We start from the raw sequence: 24,148 nt of genomic DNA, 5'->3' as shown, positions 1-24,148 counted from the left end.
ATATTGTGAGGTTTTATTGTGTTATTAAACACAGCATGTGTATTTTCCATGGTAATAACCCAGGACTTGGACCTACAACTGTATCTTAGAGTGTGTCTTCCTGAAAATGCATATTTAATAGTAATTAATACAGCCCAGTACCTAGTGATTCATTAAATATTATTTGACATCTTCAAACTTGACTATGGACAAGTATTACAGGAAAACCTTCCCTCTGCTTTATAGGAAATAAGCACAATTTCTGCATTGTGTCCTCTTTTTAAACTATCAGAAGAGGTCTTTTTTGTAAACATTTATTGATTCTGCAACACCCACCAGAGAGACTTCATAGCCTCCCATAGATAATTAGATTCACAAGATAAGCCACACTTGGTCCCAGTCTGTTCAGAAGGATAAAGGATAGGAAGTGCAGAAGGGCAGCATTAGGTGTTTTCTCTTCAAAAGAAGTCCTTACAGCCATGCAGGGGCTCCTGTGGCCCCCTGTGTGACAGCTCAGGTGCGAGGAGAGGATATTCTCAAATGTGGGTGTGAGATCCACCTTGGCTTAGAATCCCCAGGCCCTCTAGTGCCAGTATCTTGTAACCATCCCAGAGACACATCCAGGGCTCCCACAAGGAGCATAGTCAGTTACAAGAACCACTACACTCGGGAAAGGCAGAACCATGGCTTCCCAACAGGTGTCTGTAGTCTGTTCTTAGTCTTTCCAGTCCAGAGCAGTCTGTCTACCAGTCATTGGACACTTTTGCCATAAGCGTTGTTGCCTAGTAACACAACTGACACTCCTTTATCAGATCTCCCGGGGAACCAAGTTAGAAAGTTAATCCAAGGTCAGATTTGTCCTATCAAAGGGAAAGGGAATTTTTTTTTTTACCCTTAACTCATAACTGAATTTAACTTAAGGGCAGTTATAGTTTTTATCTGTATTTCAGTATTTGGGAGGATTATAATACCATATGATATGATACCATAAATAGTGTACTGATTTGGGAGAAAATAATATTTTATTATCTCTCTCCAGACAAAATTTGACAAAGGGGGAAAGGTTACTTCTTTTGGTGAGTATCTGTAATTTTCTTTTAAATCACTCATCAGTGAATGAGTGAACCCACTGGAAGTCAAGAAATTATAATATTTTGAGTAGAATATTCTTTGCATATATGGATGTGTTGAAGGAGATCTTTTTCAGCATTTGCCCATCTGTCCTAATTGGAACTGGCAACACCTGACCTGTGTTGTTGTTGTGTCAGGAGACACTTTCACTCTAACAGGATGTTAAGAGCGTAGGCTGGTGTGCAGCTGAGAGAGAAACACTCTTCTCCCTTTTGTTTCTCTTCATTAGTCTCCCTTTCACTGCCCCGGTCCTCATGTCCCTCTCCTCCTGTACCATGTTGAAGGCAGAGAATCACATGATACCACTGTTATTACAGTAGCACTGGGTGACAGCAGACGGAAGGGACAGGGCACTGGATGGCAATCAGATGGAACTCTGCCAGTGATGGCTCTTATGGATGGTTACTTTTTTAAATGAAACCAAGCATTACTTTACTGTGACCTCAGGTGCAGGTTTCAGGTCTCCCATGTCCTTCCCACCCCGTGGTCCTGTTCCTGCTGTTGCTAAGATCCTAGTGGAGTATTTTGGGCGTTTTTTGGCTTGGCATCTCCTTCAAAAGGTTGTTCTACTTAGAGCTCTGTCACAGGTGTGGCTTGATACTACAAGAATAGATGCTACTACTACCAGCATCATTTCTTGAGTTTCTTCATCTGTTTTGCTTTCTCTTAGGTAATAAATTTAGTTCTTGGGTAGGAGAATCTAGTGTGAGAACTGACTTTATTTTCTCATTTTGTATTAGTCCAAGAACAAAGAAAATTGAACTTGTCTGTTCATAGATTTAAAATGCTGAAGTTGATAATGTAGTAAGGAAAAAAATAGAAAATAGAACTGTAGTTCTATACAGTTCATATTTAAAAATCCATGAATCTAGAGCTAGAAATTGATACTGTAAATTCCAATGATGTATAGCTGTGGTTTTTATATTGGTCCCAAGGGGCTTTTCTAAGTACAGAGAAATTTTATGAAGTATGGTTAAAAGGAGAAAAGAAAAATTAGTTTGACCAGATATAGCCTGAGTATGTTTTTGAGGTAGAAATGGGTATTAAAAAGACCCAGTTTAGCTCTCGTTTCTGGTAGTAATAGAAGATTATCTTGGTGGTGGGAGGGGTACTCTGATATAAAAATCTAAACTTTTCGGTTTATTGGTTTACCCACTCTTTTTATTGAACATGTTTCTTTTATAGAAAAGAAGAAAACTGACTTATATCAAGAATTAGGTCTTCAAGCCAGAGATTTGAGGTTTCAGCATTTAATGAGCATCACAACCAGAAACAATAGGATTATCATGAGAATGGAGGTAAAGGATTTTATTTCATATACATTTCTCCACTGCAGTCTTATAAAAGTTCCTAACTATCTTGATCAATAACTAGGTTAAAAGTAATTTCGTAATAAAAATAGCTATGTGAAACATAGAATATTTTATAATATAACATGTTGTTAAGAGTAAAACTCATTTAAATGGATTATATACCTATACTCAGCAGGCATAGCACTGCTCTATTTATGATGGAAAAGATCTGACTTTGGTCTCCATTCTCACTGTTTGAATTTAGTCTCTAGTTTCTGAAATAAGAGAAAGAATCTTGATTTATAATAGACATTTTCAGTTGTATACAGTTATGTGTAATTGTAGTGTAACTTCAGCTACTAAAAATATATTCTGGTTTTCCAAATAGCCTAAGACTATCGTTTAAAGTTTATCATCTTAATTTAAATTTTTATTTTTATGGAAAGCTTTAAGTTATTTTGGTGGGCTAACGTTTAAGGTTTGGAAATAGATGAGGGGACGCAGGTCTCAATGGTATCGGCCCTGCAGTGGACATGAGACTTGCTTTCTTCAAAAAGTCTTTGATGGCAGGTTTTTGTCAATTTATCTAGAATTAATTTTTTAAAAAATTAAAAAGGGAAGCAGTCTTTTCCCAAGTGATTTTTCTCCAAAACACATTCTTCGCTTTTCTTATCAATAGCTAGCACCCTTCAAAACAGTACCTCTTTAATGAAGAGATAGAGAAGTATGTGATAAAGCAAATTTAGCAAAATGTTAATTGTATCATCGAATTGGTATGTGTATAGGTATTCACTGTGTAATTTTTCAACTTTTCTGAATAAAAATGTTCATATTATAGTTGACCCTTGAGCCACATGGGGGTCAGGGGCGCTGAACCTCCACACGGTCAAAAATCCACATATAATTTATAGCCACAGTTCTTCCATATCTGCTGTTGCACATCCTCAGATTCAACCAACCACAGATAGTGTAGTACTGTGGTATTTACTACTGAAAAAAGTCTGCATGTAAGTGGACCCGCATGGTTCAAGCCAGTGTTGTTCAAGGGTCAGCTGTAAAATGGGGAAAATGTGAAAGAAAAGTTTCTGATTTTTATATCACTAATACAGTGGCCACAGGCTACTCTTCTGTGTTACTCTTCTGACATAAAAGATGTCAGTCTTTCTTTTTAGAATAAATTTTTAATTTCATAGTGTTCTAAATTAGAGCGCTAAGGATACGTCTTATCTTTATCATTTTGAATTAGCTTAATGTGTCTTGGTGATATTTTAAAAAGGAAACTTTCCCATTTCAGCCAAACTAATCATGATTAAACTAAATCTTTTCTAAAAGTCTGCTGAATACCTGACTTTTAAGAAGACCTTATCTTGTTTCCTTTGTTCTCTATATTTCTCATGATTACCCTGGAAGTCCTAATAAATACATAATTTGTTTAATTCTAGTTCTGTTGAGGCTGAGTTAGAGGTATCAAGACTTGGATTTATTTTAGGCTTCCTCTCTTTAAAAAAAAAAAAAGTCTTGACTTTTTTTGAAAAACCAAATGAACAGTGATTTGGTTTAGGCTTAGTCCAAAATAGAGTATTAAATCCTATTTTATGAAGGTTATTTTTTCCCTACAACTCTACAACTTACATATGCGCGTGTGTGTGTACATATATGTATATATATTGTTTTGTTTTGTTTTTGTTTTCCCCAGTATTTGAAAGCTGTGATAACTCCAGAGTGTCTTCTGATACTAGATTATCGTAATTTAAATTTAGAGCAGTGGCTGTTCCGGGAGCTCCCTTCACAGTTGGCTGGAGAGGGTCAACTTGTCACATACCCTTTACCTTTTGAATTTAGAGCTATAGAAGCACTCCTGCAGTATCGGGTAAGCCTGTTTTTATTTAGATTCTTGAATGTTTTCTGGTTTTACAGTGCTATTGAGGAGGAAGACACATTGGTATTGTTTTAATAGCATTTTCCCTAACCACACCCTCCCCCCAAATAAAAACATTTCTAAGGGTTTTATATGCAGAACGTACTTAATTCTTAAACTTTATGACCCAAACAAATAGATGTAAAGTCTCTAGGTATGGTATACATAGAGTCTCTTTGACAGTCATGTTATGACATTCAGTGAAGCTCATTTCAGGTTGTCTATCCGTTGTTCAATTTTAATAAGTGTATTCAGGGATGCTAATTCAAAATACTTATCCTAAATATATAAATGAACATATCAAAAGGTTTTAACTGTACTCCATTTTATTCTCTAACTAATTGTTGTGTAACTGCTTGCACATGATAAATATTATAGCACAAATCTTTCATCAAATCATTCTGCTAGTTTCCATATCATTCTTTGATTTGTTTGTGTGTGTAATCCTTTGTTTGAGCTAGCTAAATGATGCCTGTGTTTGAGACCTAGTTTGACATAGAAACCGTGTACAATTCTTCTTACGATTCCTCCTTTAAGTTGATAATCATTGAGTGTCTGGGGATCCTGTCAGGCTCTGAGCAAGGATGGTCACTGCTTTCCTGGCCCCGACAAATCTTTCATCATCTTTTCTTCCCCCTATTAGTCAGGATAGTACTGTTCAGGACCTGGCTACATGCAAGAGTCAGTGCCATGAGCATGCTAGCCAGAGTGGGAGAAGAAGAGGGGAGAGTAAAGGGGACATGAGGTGGGTGGGGGTTGTTGGAACCTGGCACCCTTCTTTGTCTGCCTTGCTCTACTGAGGGAGTAGGAGATGGGTCCGTTCCTTACTCAGGTTAACGAGGCAATAGCACCAGCTAGTGCCAGCCAATGAGATGGTGACTCGTTGAAGCCAGTTACTAAGCAGGGAAAAAATGGGAAGAAATGAAGGTATAAACAGTGGTCGCTGGCAAGCTACACAGACTGACTAAGCTCTCAGCAGCTAATGCTGGGAGGGACAGTATATGCTGGAATTTACATTATTAATTAATCTTACTGCTTAATTCAGCTGCTGTTATGCTGTTTATCAACAGGTATGGAAGAATTTTAATATTTTAAGAACTAGTATAGCTGTATCAATGTATATCTGCTGATTGATTCCTGCTGTGCCTATATTAACCCAAATAATAAATACACTTGACTTTTCAAGTTTATTTTGTAAAGTCTAAGGTATGTTTTGGTTTTCAAAAGAGCCTTGTTCATAGGAGTTTTGAACTGTATCCTATTTACAAAGAACATAGGTATTGTTTACCAGATGTAAAGTTTATGTTGTTTGTTTGTTTGTTTTTTTTTGCGGGCCTCTCACCATTGTGGCCTCTCCCGTTGCGGAGCACAGGCTCCAGATGCGCAGGCTCAGCGGCCATGGCTCACGGGCCCAGCCGCTCCGCAGCACGTGGGATCTTCCCAGACCGGGGCACGAACCCGTGTCCCCTGCATCGGCAGGCGGACTCTCAACCACTGTGCCACCAGGGAAGCCCAAGTTTATGTTTTAACCAAAGAACGGCAGCTCTTCTTTTAATCAGTCCTCCATTCCTTTCATTATAAGTATCTGGTGTCTGTAGGGGGAAGAGTCTATGGGAGTTAATTCCCTGGCAACCAAATGGGAGCTTACTAACAACATTATGCATGGTTATCTTTTAACCTAGGAGATCTAGTTTTTAATCATCTGGGATGGGCATTCCAGCAGTGACCATGTTCTGAAATGTTACCAGCCTTCCTAGCTATTACAGATTTCTGTATTTAATCAGAGCATTCACTGACCCTGAGTATTCTAAAAAGATTGTTTTAATTCTTATGAAAGGTCATGTTGTTATCTAGATCAACACTCTTCAGGGGAAACTTAGCATTTTGCAACCACTGATCCTTGAGACATTGGAAGCTTTAGTGGATCCCAAACATTCTTCCATAGACAGAAGCAAACTGCACATCTTACTACAAAATGGCAAAAGGTAAATATGGGTGCTTTACCAAGTTGGGAGTTAGACACAGATGTCTTAAACTTCTCTTTCAGTAGTCTTAACAGTGAAATGTTTAACGTATATTCAGGTCGAAAATTAGTGTAACTCTTAGCTGTTTTAAAAATACCAACTAGTCTTGCTAATGATAATGACATTTTTTACTTTGTGACTTACTCTCAGTACCTTCATTTCCATATTTGATTTTCACTGTCTTTCATAACTTTAAGAAAGTAGCCTAGGTAGGAAGTTGACCTAAAGGGGGCACACAAACTAATGTTTATTGAAAAGCTATTTTGCATAAAATGCTGTATCAGTCTCTTTTATGTGTGTGATGTCATCTCATCCTGTCAGCAATCCTGTTGACATGGTCCTCATTTTGAAGATAAGAAAACTGAGGTCTAAGTGACTTGTCTAAACTTTAACAGCTACTAAATAGCAAATCTAGACTCAAATCCAATTTTCTTTCCCTTCAAGGTCCATGGGTTTTTTTGTTTATCATAATGCATTCCAGAATTTAAGGATAATATTTTAATTTATATTACAGACTGAATGAACATGCCCTCAGGATTTGTACCCCCTAAAAATCCATTCAGGAGTTAACAGTTAAAATTCCTGAATCAGTAGGTCTTTGTCTGAAAATATTAGGATGTTTTTATGAATTAAAAGTAAACCGTCTGTTCATCATCTGCCATGCTTATTAAGAGTAAAGATAAATTTCTGAGCCCAGAAGCTTAAATCACAGTGATTATATGTTTCTGAGATAAATAATATATGCTGAAAATTATATCATTGGTTAATTTTACCACTTAATGTAGTTTTGGGATTGGGAATTGATTCTCAGAGTGCATAGTAAATATAAAAAAAAATTTTTTTTACAAATCAGTGTTTACTGTGAATTTATAAGTGGATCTACTTGATAAGACACCAAAAAGACACTGTTCTTGTAGGGAAATATTTTTATAGGTTTATGTTATTGATCATTTCTATGCAACTACTCTTACAGCCTGTCAGAGTTAGAAACAGATATTAAAATCTTCAAAGAGTCCATTTTGGAGATCTTGGATGAAGAAGAGTTGCTGGAGGAGCTCTGTCTGACAAAGTGGAGCGACCCACAGGTCTTGTAAGCAGACAGTCATGCTTTGTTCGTTTCTCTCTTAGGATCAGTTGATGGTCTTTTTCAGGATGACTTTTTAGGGGGAGGACACAACGTTTTGCTGGGATAGAGGATGTAGGCACTTTTCATCCCCAGTTGTTTCACTGTTTCCTGTACCATACTGCATCTGATTGAATTTAATGAGGACTTATTAAGTGCACACTGTGTACACAACAATATGCTGGGCTTTGACTGTACACACACCATTACCTTTATCTTCAAAGGACTGGTCACCAAAGTAACATACACATCTACCCAGATAACTTACCTGGAGAGTTCAGCGGGAGAGAGGAGGGAAAGGGTGTGGGGTGCAGGGAGGCGAGTAGAGACACTGGCACAGATTCTGTAAGTCTGGTTAATATAAAAACGCTCTCATCTTGTAAACCTTTTATCTCTTATGAATTTAGGAATCATTTACACTTCTTGTGCATACCCAAGTTTAAATGTTGACTTTTAAATACCCCAAATATTTCATTTTTGTACTTCGCAGATCAGTATCAGAGATTAATACAGACACCTTTGTAATGTGCATAGTTTCTGTAGTGTGTACAGATTTTTCAACATTTTGAGAAATTAGTTATCTATATTCTAATGAACGATTAAGATAAAAAGGGCTCTATAACGCTTGATATTATAGCAGCTAGATATAGTAGCAGAAACTTGATCACTCTTGTAACTCTTGCTTTCTTTGCTTCTTAGACCAATTTATCTCTAATATGCTTTATAAGTGTCTTTTACAGAGTGCTTCATTCCCACTTATCCTCCTTGGTAGGGAGGATAATTTACAATATGTGCTAATTTCTGCTATACAGCAAAGTGACTCAATTATACACATATATACCTTCTTTTATATTTTTTTCCATTGTGGTTTATCCCAGGAGATTGGATGGATATAGTTCCCTGTGCTATACAGTAGGACCTTGTTGTTATCATTCTGTATGTAATAGTTTGCATCTGCTAACCCCAAATTCCCAGTCCATCCCTCTCCCGCCCCCTTCCCCCTTGGCAACTGTTTCGTAGATAGGTTCATTTGTGCCATATTTTAGATTCCACATATAAGTGATATCATATGGTATTTGTCTTTCTCTTTCTGACTTCACTTAGTATAATCTCTAGTTGCATCCATGTTGCTGCAAATGGCATTATTTCATTCTTTTTATGGCTGAGTAGTACTCCATTGTGTGTGTGCCTGTGCGTGTGTGTGTGTGTGTGTGTGTGTGTGTATATATATATATACACACACACACACCCCCCACATCTTTATCCATTCATCTGTTGATGGACATTAGGTTGTTTCCATGTCATGGCTATTGTGAATAGTGCTGCTGTGAACATAGAGGTGCATGTATCTTTTTGAATTATAGTTTTGTCCAGGTGTATATGCCCAGGACTGGGATTGCTGGATCGTATGGTAGTTCTATTTTTAGTTTTCTGAGGAACCTCCATACTGTTTTCCATAGTGGCTGCACCAATTTACATTCCCACCAATAGTGTAGGAGAGTTCTCTTTTCTCCACACCCTCTCCAGCATTTGTTATTTGTAAAGTTTTTTTTGTTTGTTTGTTTGTTTTGTGGTATGCGGGCCTCTCACCGTTGTGGCCTCTCCCGTTGTGGAGCACAGGCTCAGCAGCCATGGCTCACGGGCCCAGCCGCTCCGCGGTACGTGGGATCCTCCCGGACCGGGGCACGAACCCGTATCCCCTGCGTCAGCAGGCGGACTCTCAACCACTGCGCCACCAGGGAAGCCCATTTGTAAAGTTTTTAATGATGGCCATTCTGACTGATGTGAGGTGGTACGTCATTGTAGTTTTGATTTGCATTTCTCTAATAATTAGTGATTTTGAGCATCTTTTCATGTGCCTACTGGCCATCTGTATGTCTTCTTTGGAGAAATGTCTGTTAAGGTCTTCTGCCCATTTTTCGATTGGGTTGTGTTTTTGTTTCTGAGTTGTATGAGCAGTTTGTTTATTTGGGGAATTAAGTCTTTGTCAGTCTCATCATTTGGAAATACTTTCTCCCAATCCATAGGTTGTCTTTTCATTTTTTTAATGGTTTCCTTTGCTGTGCAAAAGCTTGTAAGTTTGATTAGGTCCCATTTGTTTATTCTTGGTTTTATTTCTATTGCCTTGGGAGACTGACCTAAGAAAACACTGGTACAATTTATGTCAAATAATGTTTTGCCTATCCTCTGTTCTAGGAGTTTTATGGTGTCATGTCTTATGTTTAAGTCTTAAAGCCATTTTGAGTTTATTTTTCTGCATAGTGTGAGGGTTTGTTCTAACTTCATTGACTTAACATGCAGCTGTCCAACTTTCCCAGCACTACTTACTGAAGAGACTTTTTCCTGTTTATATTCTTGCCTCCTTTGTAGACGATGAACTGACTGTAGGTGTGTGGGTTTATTTCTGGGCTCTCAATTCTGTTCCATTGATCCATTGTTTTGCTTACTGTAGCTTTGTAGTATTGTCTGAAGTCTGGAAGACTTATGCCTCCTGCTTTGTTTTTGTTTCCTCAGGATTGCTTTGGCAATTCTGGGTCTTCTATGGTTCCATATAAATTTTGGATTATTTGTTCTAATTCTGTGAAAAATGTCATGGGTAGTTTGATAGGGATCTCATTAAATTTGTAGATTGCTTTGGGTAGTATTGCCATTTTAACAACATTCTTCGAATCCAGGAGCATGGGATATCTTTCCATTTCTTTGAATCCTCTTTAATTTCCTTTATTAATGTTTTATAGTTCTCAACATGTAAGTCTTTCACCTCCTTGCTCAGGTTTATTCCTAGGGTTTTTTTGTTTGTTGGTGTGATTTTAAAAGGTATTGTTTTTTATATTCCCTTTCTGATATTTCATTGTTAGTGTAAAGAAATGCAACCAATTTCTAAATGTTAATCTTATATCCTGCTACTTTGCTGAACTCACTTATTAGATCTAGTAGTTTTTGTGTGGAGTCCTTAGGGTTTTCTATGTATATGGTATCATGTCATCTGCATATAGTGACAATTTTACCTCTTCCCTTCCAATTTGAATACCTTTTATTTCTTGTCTGACTGCTGTGGCTAGGACTTCCAACACTATGTTGAATAGAAGTGGTGACGGTGGGCATCCTTGTCTTGTTCCAGATTTTAGTGGAAAGGCTTTCAACTTTTCACCATTGAGTATACTGTCTTTGGGTTTATCATAAATGGCTTTTACTATGTTTTTATCATGAATGGATTTTGAATTTTGTCAAAGGCTTTTTCTGCATTTTTAAAATTTTATTTATTTATTTATGGCTGCGTTGGGTCTTCGTTTCTGTGCGAGGGCTTTCTCTATTTGCGGCAAGTCGGGGCCACACTTCTTCGCGGTGCACGGGCCTCTCACTATCGCGGCCTCTCTTACTGCGGAGTACAGGCTCCAGATGCGCAGGCTCAGCAGTTGTGGCTCACGGGGCCAGTTGCTCCGCGGCATGTGGGATCTTCCCAGACCAGGGTTCGAATCCGTGCCCCCTGCATTGGCAGGCAGATTCTCAACCACTGTGCCACCAGGGAAGCCCTTTTTCTGCATCTTTTGATGATCATGTGGTTTTTTACTTTTATGTGGTGTCTTACACTGATTGATGTGCATATGTTGAACCATCCTTGTGAACTTGGGATGAATCCTGCTTGGTTGTGGAGTATGATCTTTTTTATATGTTGTTGGATTCAGTTTGCTAATATTTTGTTGAGAATTTTTGCATCTATATTCATCAAAGATACTGGCCTGTGATTTTCTTTTTTGGTGGTATCTTTGGCTTTGGTATCAGGGTGATGGTGGCTTCATAGAATGTCTTTGGGAGTGTTCCCTCCTCCAGTCTTTTGTAAGAGTTTGAGAAGGATGCGTATACGTTCTTCTTTGTATGTTTGGTAGAACTCACCTGTGAAGCCATCTGGTCCTAGACTTTTGTTTGTAGGGAGTTTTGTTTTGTTTTTTCACAGATTGTATTTCACTTCTAGTGAATCGGTCTGTTCAAATTATCTACTTCTTCTTGATTCAGTTTTGGTGGGCTATATGTTTCTAGAAAGTTGTCTCTTTCTTCTAAGTTGTCAAGTTTGTTGGCATATAATTGTTCATAGTATTCTCTTATGGGTTTTTCTATTTCTGTGGTATCGGTTGAGATTTCTCCTTTTTCATTTCTTAATTTGCTTATTTGGGTTCTCTCTTTTTTCTTCTTGGTGAGCCTGGCCAGAGGTTTATCAATTTTGTTTACCCCTTCAAAGAACCAGCTTTTGGTTTTATTGATGTTTCTTTCTATTTTTAATCTCAATTTATTTCCTCCCTGATCTTTATTATTTCCTTCCTTCTGCTGACTTTAGGTTTTAGTTTTTCTTCTTTTTCTAATTCTTTTAGGTGGTATGTTAGGTTGGTATGTTAGGTGGTATGTTAGGTTGTTGAGATGTTTTCTTGTTTTTTGAGGAAGGCCTGTATCGCTATGAACTTCCCTCTAAGAAGTGCTTTTGCTGTATCCCATAGATTTTGTGTGGTTGTGTTTTCATTGTTGTGTGTCTCAAGGTAATTTTTAATTTCCTTTTTGATTTCCTTATTGACCTATTGGTTTTTAGTAGCATATGGTTTAGTTTTCCTATAATCATTTCTTTTCCTGTGGTTGATTTCTAGTTTCATGCTGTTGTGGTCAGAGAAGATGCTTGAAATGATTTCTATACTCTTAAATTTGTTGAGGTTATTAGTTTTGTGCCCTAGTATATGGTCAGTCCTAGAGAGTGTTCCACGTGCACTTGAAAAGATGTATATTCTGTTTTTTGTTTTTTTTGATGTAATGTCTTGAAAATATCAATTAAGTCTAACTGTCCTATTCCATCATTTAGGATCTCTCTTGCCTTATTGATTATCTAGAAGATCTGTCCATTGATGTGAGTGGGGTTTTAAAATCTCCTACTATTACTGTATTCCAGTCAATTTCTTCCTTTATGTCTGTTAGTGTTTTATGGATTTGGTGCTCCTATGTTAGGTGCATATATGTTGATGACTGTAAAATCCTCTTCCTGTATGGATCCTTTTACCATTATATAATGTTCTTTTCCTTTATGGCCTTTGTTTTAAAGTCTATTTTATAGTCTGATATGAGTTTTGCAACTCCTGCTTTCTTGTCATTTCCATTTGCGTGAAATATCTTTTTCCATCCCCTCACTTTCAATCTCTGTGTGTCCTTTGCCCTAAGGTGAGTCTCTTGTAGGCAGCATATTGTAGGCTCTTGTTTTTTAATCCAGTCTGCCACTCTGTCTTGATTTGAGCATTCAGTCCACTGACATTTAAGGTAATCATTGATACATATGTATCCATTGCCATTTTAAACCTTGTTTTCCAGTTGATTCTATGGATTTTTGTTGTTGTTCCTTTTTGTGGTTTGATGATTTTATTTTATGCTTGTGTTCTCTTCTTTTTGGTTTTTGTGGATCTAGTGTATGTGTTTGAATTGTGGTTGCCCTGTTTTTCAAGTATGTTAACCCCTTCCTATATCTGCTTGCTTTAGACTGATAGTCATATAAGCTCAAACACATTCTAAAAAACAAGAATCTACATTTTCTTACTCTCCTTCTCCACATTTTATGATCTTGATGTCCTTTTTTACAGCTTCATATTTATCCTTTTGCTGTTTCTTGTGTTTATCATCCTTTCACAGTAGGGGTTTTTTTTTTTTTCTTTTTGATCTGTATACTGGCTAACTTAAGTGATTTACTTTTCAACTGTGATTTCCCCTTTCCTATATCTTCTTCTTTTGTATTTAGAGAAGACCTTTCAATATTTCTTTTAGGATAGGTTTGGTATTGCTGTATTCTTTTAGTTTTTGCTTGTCTGAGAACTTCTGTATTTCCCCTCCTATTCTAAATGATAATCCTGCTGGATAGAGTATTTTACTTTGCAGATTTTTCTCTCTCAAAACTTTGAATACATTTTGCCACTCCCTTCTGGCTTGCAGTGTTCCTGTCGAGAAATCAGATGATAGCCTTAAGGGGATTCCCTTGTAATTAACTCTTTGTTTTTCTCTTGCTGCCTTTGGAATCCTCTCTTTATCTTTAAAACTTTTGCCATTTTTTATTATAGTATGTCTTGGTGTAAGTTTGTTTGGGTTCATCTTGTTTGGGACCCTCTGTGCCTCTTGAATCTGGATATCTGTTTCCTTCTTTAGATGTGGGAAGTTTTCAGCCATAATTTCTTCGAATACATTTTCAATCCCCTTTTCTCCTTCTGGAATCCCTGTTATACATAGATTGGCACACTTTATATTATCCCATAGGTCTCTTATATTGCTTTCATTTGGTTTTCTGTCTACTGTTTTGATTGGGTAATTTCCATTATTCTGTCTTCCAGATCACTTATGTTTCTGCATTATTCATTGTGCTATTCATTGCCTTTGGCTTAGCTTTCGTTTCAGCAAATGAATTTTCTAATTTTTCTTGGCTCCTCCTCATAGTTTCTAGTTCCTTTTTACAGTAATCTGCATCTCTGTTGATAGCCTTTCTTAATTCCTTCAGTATTTTCATTACCTCCTCTTTGAACTCGGTGTCTTTTAGACTGAAGAGGTCTGTTTCATTGTCTGTTCCTTCAGAGCAATTCTCTTAACTGGGAGTGGTTCCTCTGCTTCTTCATTTTGCTTATATTTCGCTTACTCTGAGTTTAGGAGAAACAATTATCTACTGTAGGCTTGGAGGGCTATCTACATGCGGGAGCATTCCTGCTTAGCTTTTGTGGGTTTAATATTTTTTTGGCTTGAGGGCTGTCTTTGGTTTGGATGTTTGCCATCCCTTTCCTCAGCGTGTGCTGGCCATTATCCCCTTGTCAGAGGGTGAGCAGGTGCGTGCTCCGCGCACGCTCCCAGGAGGTCGGGGCAGCGGTTGGTGCCTGGTCACGGGACCCTCGGCGTTGGCAGGCTGCTCCCACTTCTGGAGCCTGAGATGGCAGTGGTGGCTCGTGCCCGCCCCCAGAGCTCATGTAAGCGGTGCCCTGCTGCCTGAGAAATAAGCTCCTGTGGAGGTCCCACCCCTCTCCTTATGCCCCCCCACCCCTCTCCTCATGCCCCCCCCACCCCAGCAGTGGTGCCCTACCTCTCTGGGGGGCCCAGGCTTCTTCCCCCAGTGGTGGCACACCACACCCTAGCCCCCTCAGGCAGCCACCCCCAGTCTTCTCCCCTGTTCTGACCTCCGAAGCCTGAGCCTCAGCACCCGGCCCCCACCCGCCCCAGTGGAGGACCGTCTCGGGCTGGGGAGTGCCAGGCAGTGGCACCAACTGACTGTGTGGAGCTCTCTCCGCTTTGCCCTCCACAAACTGCTTGTTGTGCTCTCCTACGAGGCTCTGAAGCTCCGCGCCCCCCCCCCCCCCCCCCCCGCCAGTCCCAGCTGATCTGCCCGCCAGGGAGGAGACTTCCCAGTGTTCTGGCACCTTTCCTCTTTCACAGCTCCCTCCTGGGAGCAGGTCCCTTCCCGGTTGCTTTCTCTCTCTTTTTTTTTTTTCTTTTGTCCTACCCAGTTATGTGGAGATTTTCTTGCCCTTTTGGAAGTCTGGGGTCTTCTGCCAGCGTTCAGTAGGTGCTCTGTGAGAGTCTGTCCGCATGTAGATGTATTTGTGGGAGAAGGTGAGCTCCCTGTCCTACTCCTCTGCCATCTTGAGCCTCTGACTGTATTGACATTTTTCAAAAACAGTTTACTTCATATATGAAAATGATGTTATATATTTACCTTGGAAAGGAAAAGCTCTTTATGTTCATTTTTAATTTTTGGTTTTGTTTTACCTGATAGTGATTTGGGATTTGCACTAATTCATCAGCATTCACATGTCTGCATTTTCCTGTAACTGGTAGCATTGCAGAGCCTCCCTGGGATCAGGGCCATGGAATACAGTGAGGCCTGTGTAGGGATGGAACCCGTGTCCTCAACTACCTGTGTCATGTTTAGGGTCAGTTGGCAAAGCCACTCCAGACTGGCCTCAATCACAATAATAGTAAAGGCAAAGGGTAGTTTTTTCACTGGTGGCTGAATATTTTATACTAATTCAGGAAGTTCTGTGGTACTAAATGTATAATGCATATATTGGGGGCATGTTAATTATGTTAACTCTTAATTAAAGTGAAAAGAGCAGTGCTGGGATTGACCATGCAGAAGAGATGGAGTTGCTGTTGGAAAACTACTACCGATTAGCTGAGGATCTTTCCAATGCAGCTCGGGAACTTAGGGCACTGATTGATGATTCACAGAGTATCATATTCATCAACTTGGACAGGTAAGAAGGCCTCGTATAAAACAATCAGTAAGTCTTTTCTTTATAAAATAATACACAGTAATAAAGCTTTTAAGGATAGCTTTGTTTTTCCATTTTGGAAAGAATTATACCATCATTATCGTTTGTAATTACTACATGGAAGTGTCTTTTTTTTAAGGTGTATGTTTAATCCATGTGGTCTTTAATAGATTATTTAGTGAATTTGCTGCGTGTAGTTGGTAAGATCTTCTGAACTAAGCAGTTGTTCTCCTCCCCAGCCACCGTAATGTGATGATGAGGTTGAACCTACAGTTGACCATGGGAACCTTCTCTCTTTCGCTCTTTGGACTAATGGGAGTTGCTTTTGGAATGAATTTGGAATCTTCCCTTGAAGAGGTGAGAATGTATTATTTCAGTAATCTAGAGGTTGTTTTTAATGTTTTGAAGATAATTTTTTTAATGGATTTTTTTAAAAGAGAACTTTATTTATTTATTTTTGGCTGTGTTGAGTCTTCATTGTTATGCGTGCACGGGCTTTCTCTAGTTGCGGTGAGCGGAGGCTACTCTTCGTTGTGGTGTGTGGGCTTCTCACTGTGGTGGCTTCTCTTGTTGCGGAACACGGGCTCTAGGTGCACGGGCTTCAGTAGTTGTTGCTCGCAGGCTCTAGAGCACAGGCTCAGTAGTTGTGGCACATGGGCTTAGGTGCTCTGTGGCATGTGGGATCTTCCCAGACCAGGGCTCAAACCCGTGTCCCCTGCATTGGCAGGTGGATTCTTTTTTAACATCTTTATTGGAGTATAATTGCTTTATAACAAAGTGAATCAGCTATATGTATACATATATCCCCATATCTCCTCCCTCTTGCGTCTCCTTCCCACCCTCCCTATCCCACCCCTCTAGTTGGTCACAAAGCACGGAGCTGATCTCCCTGTGCTGTGCGGATGCTTCGCACTAGCTATCTGTTTTACATTTGGTAGTGTATATATGTCCATGCCACTCTCTCACTTCGTCCCAGCTTACCCTTTCCCCTCCCTGTGTCCTCAAGGCCATTCTCTAAATCTGCATCTTTATTCCTGTCCTGCCCCTAGGGTCTTCAGAACCTTTTTTTTTTTAAATTCCATATATATATGTTAGCGTACGGTATTTGTTTTTCTCTTTCTGACTTCCTTCACTCTGTATGACAGACTCTAAGTCCATCCACCTCACTACAAATAACTCAATTTCGTTTCTTTTTATGGCTGAGTAATATTCCATTGTATATATGTGTCACATCTTCTTTATCCATTCATCTGTTGATGGACACTTAGGTTGCTTCCATGTCCTGACTATTGTAAATAGAGCTGCAGTGAACATTGTGGTACTTGACTCTTTTTGAATTATGGTTTTCTCAGGGTATATGCCCAGTAGTGGGATTGCTGGTTCATGTGGTAGTTCTATTTTTAGTTTTTTAAGGAACTTCCATACTGTTCTCCATAGTGGCTGTATCAATTTACATTCCCACCAATAGTGCTAGAGGGTTCCCTTTTCTCCACACCCTCTCCAGCATTTATTGTTTGTAGATTTTTTTTTTTTTTTCTTTTTTTTTTGGCAGTACGCGGGCCTCTCACTGTTGTGGCCTCTCCCGTTGCGGAGCACAGGCTCCGGACGCGCAGGCTCAGCGGCCATGGCTCACGGGCCCAGGGGGCACGAACCCGTATCCCCTGCATCAGCAGGCGGATGCTCAACCACTGCGCCACCAGGAAAGCCCTATTGTTTGTAGATTTTTTGATGATGGCCATTCTGACTGATGTGAGGTGATACCTCATTGTAGTTTTGATTTGCATTTCTCTACTGATTAGTGATGTTGAGCATCCTTTCATGTGTTTGTTGGCAGTCTGTATATCTTCTTTGGGGAAACGTCTGTTTAGGTCTTCTGCCCATTTTTGGATTGGGTTTGTTTTTTTGATATCTAGCTGCATGAGCCGCTCGTAGGCAGGTGGATTCTTAACCACTGTGCCACCAGGAAAGTCCCTTTAATGGATTTTAAAAAGAAAGTTTTAACATGTATACTCCCCTAGTGAAATAAAATATATACTCATTTAAAATTCATGTCGTATTGTTAGACTCTGTTATAACGCAGATAGCCTAGGTTACCTTATGATTCCCAAAACATGTAGTTACACATGGGAAAGGTTTGACAAAACAGTAGTACACTGTGAGGCAGTGTTAATGAGGGATTCTTTTTTTGTTTGTTTTAAATTCTTGTGTGTCAGGCAGTGTTCCAGGCAGTTGCATGCTTTATTTGACTCAGTTATCAAAACTCTGAAAATGAATGTATTTTCCCTGCTTTATAGGTAGGAAAACTGAGGCTCAGAAAATGTTAGTAACTTGACCAAGGGCACAGAGCTAGGAAATAACAGAACTAGGATTTAGTCCCCAAGACTTGCACGTTCCACTTTGCTCCATTTTAATATAACACTGAACTCGCAGAGTTTTTTTTTTTAATTAAATTATTTATTTATTAGGCTGTGTCAGGTCTTAGTTGCGGCACGTGGGCTCTTCATTGTGGCATGCAGGATCTTTCATCGTGGCATGCAGGCTTCTCTAGTTGCAGCACGTGGGCTTCTCTCTAGTTGTGGCACAGGCTCAGTAGTTAAGGCACACAGGCTTCAGAGTGCAAGGCCTCAGTAGTTGCGGCGTGCAGGCTTAGTTGCCCTGCGGCAGGTGGGATCTTAGTTCCCTGCCCAGGGATGGAACCTGCATCCCCTGCATTGGAAGGCAGATTCTTTTAACCACTGGACCACCAGGGAAGTCCCTCGCAGGGTTTTTCATAACATTGTAGGCTTGTACTTTCAGAAGATGTCTTACTGTGAGATTTCTAGAAATGAATCTGCATGCGCGTTTGGCAGGCACACTGTGGCGCTGGGTTCTGTGTCCTAGTTAACAGATCTATTCTCTGTCTCCAGCTGTTGCCGAAGTCCAGCCCACGTCATCTCATCAGGACCACTATTCACTTTCATAAAGTGGTCTTTAAAAGAAGCAAATCTGATGGTCACTCTTCTGTGTAAAATTATTCAGGGCGTTTTGATTGTCATTAAGATAAAAATCCAGATTCCTTGGCTTGTAGGGCTTTTCCTGGTCTGCTGCACCCACATCTCCATCTTGTCTCCAGACACCTTGCCATCACCGTCGGTTGATTCATCACTATTCTTACTCACAGGGCCTCCACACGTCTCTCCTCGGCATCCACCTGTTTTTGCCTAGTTAACATCTGTTTCTCTCTCAGGTCTCAACTTATGTGTTACTTCCAAGGAGACTCTTCCCTGACTGCACCCCCAACCCAGCCGAGTAAAATTACTCCCCTGGTTATATGTGCCCAAATAATCCCACACTTCCCATTTGCCGTGTTCCTCAAGTTTGCAGTTGCTGTTTAAAGTCTGCAAAAGATTATGGCTCCCTGAAGCAAAGTCAGCAGTAGTCATTTTAATGCTCCTTATAAGATGTGAAAGAAAAATAAATGCAGCACACTTCATTCATTCATCTTACAGATACGGTTTTTGGTGCCTGTTGCACACTAAACACTGCTTTTAGCCGTGGGGATATAGCATTGAGTCCCTGCCCTTGTGGAGATTCCATTACAGTGAGGTAGAAGAGAATAAACAGATCCATGGTATATTAGGTGATAAGTGCCATAAAGAAAAATAAAGCCAGGTAAAGGGAGAGACTGTTAGCAGGAGGTGAGACGAGGGGCGTCCTAGAGATAGGGTGGTCGAGGAAGATCTTTCTGAGGAGGTGACCCTAGAGCAGAGACCTGAATGAAAAGAAAAAGTGGGAAGGCCTGGGAGGAAGGTGATCTAAGCAGAGGGAACCATGCATGGGAGACTGAGGCAGGGATGCACTGAGCTTGTTGAAGGAACCGCAAGAAGGCCAGAGTGGTAGGGGAGGTGCGTCAAGTGGAGAAAGGCAGGGAGAATGTCAGAAGGACAGAGGGGGAGGGCGTGTTGATTTTGTGGCGCATGCTAAGAGTTTGGGCTTGTTCTAAGTGTGATAGGAATCTCTTGGAGACTTTTGAGCCCAAATACAGTAGAAAGTCCAGTAGTCGCCAAAATATCTTGTGCGACATAGACCAACCCTGGACATTCTCAGAAGGTACTTCCAAAGACCTTTGCAAATTCCCCAATTTGTGACTGCAGAACTCTTTCCTGTTATTCTCCCAAATTATTTTTGTTAAGAACTATTTTTATGGACATACACTCACTTTACAAGCTAACTCTATCTTAGGCTTACTCTAATATTTTTCTGTAAATGCCCACTTAAAAAAAATAAAGAGTTTTTAGAAATTCCTTTCTGATAGTTTCAGCATATGCAATAATTCTGCTTGTAATGAGATCTGAGTAGAAAGTAGTGAGCTAGGCTTGCCTCCCAGAGCAAGATTCAGATCAGTGTCTCACCAGAGTCGCAAATGACATCTCCAGGTTTCCTGGAGAAGAGTTGAGAGATGTTCATTAAATCTATGAATATCAGAGGTTTCCCTGTTCTTGTATAGTTGGAGTTAATATTTACAATGGTGAATCCAAGATAGGAAAAACATTTTTCTTTTTTAAAATAATACCAGACTGTCTCAAGAATAGTCAAATATTACCATACAGCCTTTACCCAGATTCTTCAAACAGCAACATTTTATCATATTTACTCTATCATTCCATCAATATATAGTTTTTTTCTAAATCATTTGAGAGTAAACAAAAAATGATGCTTCTTTACATCTAGATATTTCAGTATATATTTCCTAAAAACATGTATTCTCTTACATAACCACAGCTCCAGAAAATTAACATTGAAACAACACTATTTTCTAATCTGTGGAACCTGGTCAGGTGTCACCACTCAGCTCAGTAGAGCCCTTTGCCTCATAGAAAATCTTGGATCGTGTGTTGTTATATAGTTGTCATGTCTCCTTAGGCTTCTTTAGGCCAGTTTTTCGATCTTTGTCTTTCAGGGCCTTGACGTTCACAAAGAATGTAGGTCAGTTGTTTGGCCCTTGATACTCTTTCTTCATTATTAGATTCTGGTTACACATTGTGTCAGTGTGTTCCTCACATTGAATCCCATCAGGAGACCCTTGATGTCAGTTTGTCTCTTTACTGGTGATACTATGATCATTTGGTTAAGGTGGTATCTGCCCACTTTCTGTCCTGTGAAGTTACTCTTTTTCTCTGTGGAATTAGGTATCTTGTAAAAACTCTGCTATTCATCAAATTTGTACCCTCTAGTTTTGTTTTGTTTTTTAATTCAAGTATAGTTGATTTACAATGTTGTGTTAGTTTCTGCTGTACAGCAAAGTGATTCAGTTATACATATATGTACATTTTTTAATATTCTTTTCCATTATGGTTTATCATAAGATATTGAGTATAGTTCTCTGTGTTATATAGTAGGACCTTGTTGTTTATCCATTCTCTATATAATAGCTGACATCTGCTCACCCCAACCTCCCACTCCATCCCTCCCCCAACCCCCTCCCCTTGGCAGCCACAAGTCTGTCCTCTATGTCTGTGAGTCTGTTTCTGTTTTTTAAATAGGTTCATTTGTGCCATATTTTAGATTCCACATGTAAGTGATATCATATGGTATTTGTCTTTCTCTCTCTGACTCACTTAGTATGATAATCTCTAGTTTCATCCATGTTGCTGCAAATGGCATTATTTCATTCTTTCTGATGGCTAATATTCTATTGAATACACATACCACATCTTCTTTATCCATTCCTCTCTCGATGGACATTTAGTTTGTTTCATGTCTTGGCTGTTGTGAATAGTGCTTCTATGAACATAGGGGTGCTTGTATCTTTTTGAATTATAGTTTTGTCTAGATATATGCCCAGGAGTGGGATTGCTGGATCATATGATAATTCTATTTTTAGTTTTCTGAGGAACCTCTGTACTGTTTTTCATAGTGGCTGCACCAACTTACATTTCTCACCAACAGTGTAGGGGAGGGTTCTCTTTTCTCCACACCCTTTCTAACACTTGTTATTTGTAGACTTTTTCATGATGGCCATTCTGACCTGTGTGAGGTGGTACCTCATTGTGGTTTTGATTTGCAATTCTCTAATAATTTGCACCCTCTAGTTTTAGCATCCACTAATTGATCCAAAGTGGATTCATGTCTGAATCAAGTACTGCAATGATGATTATCACATGGGGATTTCTAATTCCATCACTCCTCCTACTTTTCTTCTTTGTAAAGTAGAGCCTTCCTTCTCTCCCAGTTATTTATTCATTTGTATCAGTATGGACTCATGGGGTCTTACTTTAGTCAATGAGTTATAATCTGTCACTACTGTCATTATTTATCGTGGTGTTCAAATTGTTCCTTTCATGCTGACTTCTGAGTACTTTTGACGTGTCCCCATCAGTTTTAGTGCTTTTTTAGCCTTTGGCACATCAAGGTGTTCTAGGCATCTTATTTTTAAGGAGTAGATAGACTGAACAGTGGCAGAGATGAAGAGCTTGAAAGGTAGGTACTTAAACATACAATACTGCAGGGCACGCCCAGAGCAGAGGGGGCATTAAAAATCCAACTCTTAGACACTTGTCCCTTCCCTTAATCTCCTAGAGGTCTCCCACTGTGCTGTGTGTGTATTTTAATGACACATAGAATTTTGGACTTGCTTACCTCTCAAGTTGATCACATTTTAGCATTCCCAGACTTTTGGTTTATAGGGCATTACAGAACCAGTCTATAACAAAAAACAACAGTAATCTGGGTATGCTAAATCTCATTTAAACATAATTTTTACTTAATAAATTAGCGCTTTCGTTTAGGATAACTGGAAATGTGTTCATCCAAACAGTTAACTCACATTAGCACTTGTCTTCTTGATAAATTATGTCTAACATCTAATTTCATGTTAAAAAGGAGGCAGATTTCTTTTTCATATGTGGCTTGAATTTCCATCGGTGGTTACTGATCGTTTTGGAGGAAATTGAGCTCCCAATCACTGGAGACCAAGCCATTGTTGATAATAACAAATGGCATTTCTGTAGCTGAGACTCCTTCCGTGTGGGAGATTAGTGTAAATTCTGTGATTCTATACATTCACACATGCACTCAAAAGCATCACACTGCAAAAGAGAATACAATTCTGAAAATGACAGTGAGGAGAATTCCCTGGTGGTCCAGTGGTTGGGACTCTGGGGGCCTGGGTTTGATCCCTGGTCAGGGAACTAAGGTCCTGCAAGCTGTGCAGCGTGGCCACAAAAAAAAAAAAAAAGAAAAGAAAATGACAGTGAGGGAAAATGTTCACTGTAAGTCAGAGGTTCCCAAACTTCCTTGGTTCATGATGCTTTTAGTGTCTTAGTAATTTTTTTGCAGCATCCCTAGACCAAAAGTTTCTTTCATTATGTTAGAGTTTCTGTCATGTTACCTACAGTTTCTTTTATGAAGAAGGTAGGTCAAAACAATTTAAAAGTAGCAGTTCTCATGGTATTCCACAGATGGCACCGTGATTTCCTTGAGAATTTAAAGTATTCTGTGGTGCTGTAATGCCAGGACACCTCAGCTCACAGTTTGGCAAATGCGGCTATAAGCAAAAAAATTTAAATTAAGTTGTATGTCCTATGTGATCCTAACTATTATAACTATTGAAATTTGTGTGAATGTAAACAGACGAAGGAAACACAAAGTAAAAGCAGTTAATGTGGGTTCATTGATGATCGTAAAATACTCTTAAATCATGTTTTCCTTCTGATTTATTTTCTGACGCTTGGTCTCTGGGTGCTATTTGTTCTCAGTTCCTATAGGAAAGAGCAGTACAAATAACAGAAGGTTTCTTTTAAACTCTGGGGCAATGATAAGTTCAGGAAATTTTATCACTAAGGAAACTAACCCTTTGTGACTGAAATTAACTGTGTGTTCTCTTTTAGGACCATAGAGTGTTTTGGCTGATCACAGGAATTATGTTCATGGGAAGTGGCCTCATCTGGAGGCGTTTGCTGTCATTCCTTGGACGACAGCTGGAAGCTCCTTTGCCTCCTCTGGTACGAAGGGTCTGGTTCACAGCAGTACCGCAGAGGGGCTACAGTCCTGGGCTCTGAAGTCCTGTGGCCTGGGCTTCAGCTGTCACAGGCTTTGTGACCCTGAGCAGGTTACTTAATTTCTCTAAGTCTCGCTCAGTTTCCGCATCTGCCACCTGCTTCATGTAATTAAAGGGAGAATTAGATAATGTGTGTAACGCACTTATGAGCACAGGGCCTGGCACAGTAAATAAGTTAGAAATTTGTTCTGTGTAGGACACTGACAAGCATTGTACATTTAGACAGATGTTAGTAACTTTGTGGTGCAGCTTTTGTCATAACCAAAATTGAAATGTAGAGAACATTTATCGTGTATAGGAAAAGATACACAGGTTACCTCTTTTTCTTACGTTTCTACTTATAGTTTATACCCCTGGAGCTCAAGACACTGAT

The 24,148-nt window shown here is 39.4% G+C and overlaps 1 protein-coding gene and 1 long non-coding RNA gene across 3 annotated transcripts in view; both read left to right on the top strand.

Annotated features, from left to right (window-relative positions):
• Positions 1-24,148, top strand: part of LOC125965682 (uncharacterized) — a 667,016-nt gene that overhangs the window by 476,414 nt on the left and 166,454 nt on the right. The gene's annotated exons all lie outside the window — the stretch shown is intronic.
• The window catches only part of MRS2 (magnesium transporter MRS2), a 39,654-nt gene that overhangs the window by 3,661 nt on the left and 11,845 nt on the right, over positions 1-24,148 (top strand). The window contains exons 3-10 of one of the 2 annotated variants that reach the window (XM_049716367.1): positions 1,019-1,055; positions 2,296-2,408; positions 4,099-4,272; positions 6,175-6,305; positions 7,318-7,434; positions 15,567-15,719; positions 15,977-16,094; positions 23,606-23,719. In XM_049716367.1, the coding sequence (XP_049572324.1) occupies positions 1,019-1,055; positions 2,296-2,408; positions 4,099-4,272; positions 6,175-6,305; positions 7,318-7,434; positions 15,567-15,719; positions 15,977-16,094; positions 23,606-23,719 (957 nt within the window). The remainder of the gene's footprint in view (positions 1-1,018; positions 1,056-2,295; positions 2,409-4,098; positions 4,273-6,174; positions 6,306-7,317; positions 7,435-15,566; positions 15,720-15,976; positions 16,095-23,605; positions 23,720-24,148) is intronic. The other variant, XM_049716368.1, reaches the window with a different exon arrangement.

The sequence above is a fragment of the Orcinus orca genome, chromosome 10 (assembly GCF_937001465.1).
Source record: "Orcinus orca chromosome 10, mOrcOrc1.1, whole genome shotgun sequence".
In the NCBI taxonomy this organism is placed as follows: domain Eukaryota; kingdom Metazoa; phylum Chordata; class Mammalia; order Artiodactyla; family Delphinidae; genus Orcinus; species Orcinus orca.
Note: the sequence above shows the minus strand (reverse complement) of the source record. Positions and strands in the feature narration are given on the sequence as shown.